General features: G+C 54.7%; 1 protein-coding gene across 2 annotated transcripts in view; it reads right to left on the bottom strand.

Moving 5' to 3' along the window:
• CHD6 (chromodomain helicase DNA binding protein 6) overlaps nt 1-2,956 on the bottom strand; it is a 151,832-nt gene that overhangs the window by 4,556 nt on the left and 144,320 nt on the right. Inside the window, exon 36 of one of the 2 annotated variants that reach the window (XM_010829137.1) lies at nt 2,128-2,247. In XM_010829137.1, coding sequence (XP_010827439.1) covers nt 2,128-2,247 — 120 coding nt within the window. Of the gene's footprint in view, nt 1-2,127; nt 2,248-2,276 lie in introns of those variants that run through there. The other variant, XM_010829138.1, reaches the window with a different exon arrangement.

The raw sequence follows: 2,956 nt of genomic DNA, 5'->3' as shown, positions 1-2,956 counted from the left end.
AGAGTTGACTCATTGGAAAAGACTCTGATGCTGGGAGGGATTGGGGGCAGGAGGAGAAGGGGACGACATAGGATGAGATGGCTGGATGGCATCACCGACTCGATGGACATGAGTTTGAGTGAACTCCGGGAGTTGGTGATGGACAGGGAGGCCTGGTGTGCTGCAATTCATGGGGTCGCAAAGAGTCGGACAGGACTGAGCGACTGAACTGAACTGAACTGTCATCTCAGCAGGGCTTCCCAGGTGGCTCAGTGGGTAAAGAATTGGCCTGCAATTTAGGAGACTCAGGAGATGAAGGTTTGATCCCTGGGTCAGGAAGATCCCCGGGAGGAGGAAATGGCAACCCACTCCAGTATTCTTGCCTGGGAAATCCCATGAACAGGGAAGCCTGGGGGGCTATGGTCCATGGGGTAGCAAAGAGTCAGACTCAAACGAAGCGACTCAGCACACTCAGCAAGTAAGCAGTCTCCGCAATTTACTGTCAAATGCCTCAGGAAGAAACTAGCAAAACCGTCACACCCACTGCATACGAGTAGGTGAAACAAACGTAACTCTGCATGTGAAATATATGAGGCACATGTGTGTGCGTACACACATGTAATAGTGAGCAACGGCTATGTGCCGGGCAGGCATTCTTAGAGCTGAGTCCGCCTGTGTGGTGCCGTCAGTGGGGCTGGCAGCCAAGCCTCAGCACACAAAAGCAGGAGGGGCTGAAGGCAGGGAGAAGCTCCTTGCGGGATTTGGATATTTCAAACGGGAAGGTCTCTAAGGACGGACAAGGAGTGTCACACACCCAGAGGCTCCGGCCCCACTGGGGTCCGCCAAGCAGCCCCGAGGGCCAGGCGGACCCTGCATCCAGGCTGGGCCTTACTGCAAGCAGGGGACCCCGAGGCGGGGCCTGTGTTTACTTAACAAAGGAGGGAAAGGAGGGAAAGCGCATCTCTGGCAGGAGGCTGGCTTGTGAAGACAGCTTGGAAATGAGTGTTCTGGCAGCACATTGGCGTCGGCTGGGCCGTGATGAACTTTAACTTTCAAAGAACGTCCGAGAAACTGAGACGTGAAGAAAGAAATGAGGAGGTCAAGGGGGGGAGGGGGGCACGTCGCTCAACCAAGAGTTCGGAGACCCCACCAAGAGGGCTGGGGGTGGTCTCTCATGACAGAAGGAGAGCTCGGGGAGGCCGAGGGCGGGGTCTGGAGAAACAGAGAGAGGAGGGACGTGGGATTGGATCGGCCTGTCCAGCAGGCAGTCATGTTTGTTGAGCTGCTAGTGGAGTGACCCTCCAGGCCACCAAATCAGAAATGAGCTTCCTAACAACATTAACAAGGAGGAAATGACTAGGGTGGGTGGTCTCTGGGAACTAAACACAGAAATGGTATCCTGGAATTCCCTTGGAGGAGAGCTGTAGATGATCAAGCACCAAAGGAGGCAGTCAGGAGCGCCTGGGAGCTCAGAGGACAGCCTACGAGGGCAGAGCCCCAGAGGACCTCAGAAGCTCCCTATGTGGGCAGAACTCACTTTGAGGTCAGAAGCACGTTTTTGAGTATCGCCTGCCCAATCTTAACACGCTTTCAGGTTGAAATGCTACCGCCCCCTAGAGGTGACAAGTCTTCTAGTCCAAATTTGTACCCATCTGTAAACTATAATTAACTCGGATTCGTTCTACTGCAAGTATCTGCAGATGTCTTTGAAGTCTCTTCCAGGCTCATGATTCTATAATAGGAAAAGGGCAGTGCATGGAGTCAGCTGTTTCTCATTGCCAGCGAGGACGGACAAGGAGGGGGTGTCTTAAATGGTAGCCGGAAAGACTTAAGGCTGGAAAATGAAAATTTCCAATAAAGAAGTTTTGTTAAAACACTGGATAACAAGTCTCCTGATAAGACTTAAAAGGTATTTTCCCTGAACTCTCCAAAATGGGGGGAATCGAGCCTTGGGAGTCACTTCAGTGTAAAACTTAACCCCAAAGTTTTGGAGGGAAACGTTGAAAACAAACGACCATGGAGGACATGCTGCTGGTGAGAACACCCCAATACCACCTGTCCCTGCTCATCCAGCCCCTGGGCGGACCCTGGTCCTCCTGCTAAGGCTGCCCGGCTGCCTCTTCCCAGGTGGAGCGTCCTCTCCCTTACCCTCAGGCCGGGCTCCTTGGGGACAGCAGGAACCCTCTCTTCCCCACTCAGAGAGGTGACGTCTAACGTTCCAGGTTCCTTACAGCGTGGCCTCCTCTGCTTTGGTTTGTCTGAAAAATTCTAGGAGGTAAATGGAAACCAACGTTACAGAACGCTCTGGTCACAGGACCTCCTGATGTGGGTGGTGCTGCTCAGACTGCTGTGCTGTTTCCTCACTCACGGCCCTCTGCACAGGACCTGTCGGGTCAGGGCTGCAGGGAACAGCTGCTGGGCCCCCGCTGAGGCGCTCTCCTCGAAGCCACGGTGTTCCTGCAGTTAAGCTGCAAGGTGGGCCTCCTGTGGGGGGCCCGCTGGCCCTCCAGGTTCCCAGGGCACTGCTTCACCCCTGCCCTCGCCTCCCTGGACCGTTTTCTCAGGTTCTCTCTTCGCTGCTCCCAGCCTGGTGGGCTGTGTGTCTCTGGAGGGTGTGTGTCTGTGAATGCATCCCCCTCCTTCCTTGTGAGCTTTTGAGTGCTTCCCCTTTAGCCAGGACAGCAGGGGTGGTGGTGGGGTGTCAATGCTGGGGCGCCCTCTCCTCTGGACCCCTACTCTGAAGGACCGAGGGCAGAGGAGGAAGAGGACTCGATGAGCAGCCCCTGGGCAGGGACTGAAACTAACCCATCACCTCAGAGTGGAGACACGGTGACTTGAGAAGAATACACGGGAGCATTTCTGTGAAGGGGAGCAGTGCTTATGCAACCTAAAGAATGCTGTGTGAACTCACAAATGTGGTGACTCACAGGGAAAGGAGGGCCGAGCAGAGGCTCGCTGTCCTGGTAAGAGGTCACGC

The sequence above is a fragment of the Bison bison genome, unplaced genomic scaffold, assembly GCF_000754665.1.
Source record: "Bison bison bison isolate TAMUID 2011002044 unplaced genomic scaffold, Bison_UMD1.0 scf7180017864500, whole genome shotgun sequence".
Taxonomy (NCBI): domain Eukaryota; kingdom Metazoa; phylum Chordata; class Mammalia; order Artiodactyla; family Bovidae; genus Bison; species Bison bison.
This window is presented reverse-complemented; position numbering and strand designations above follow the sequence as displayed.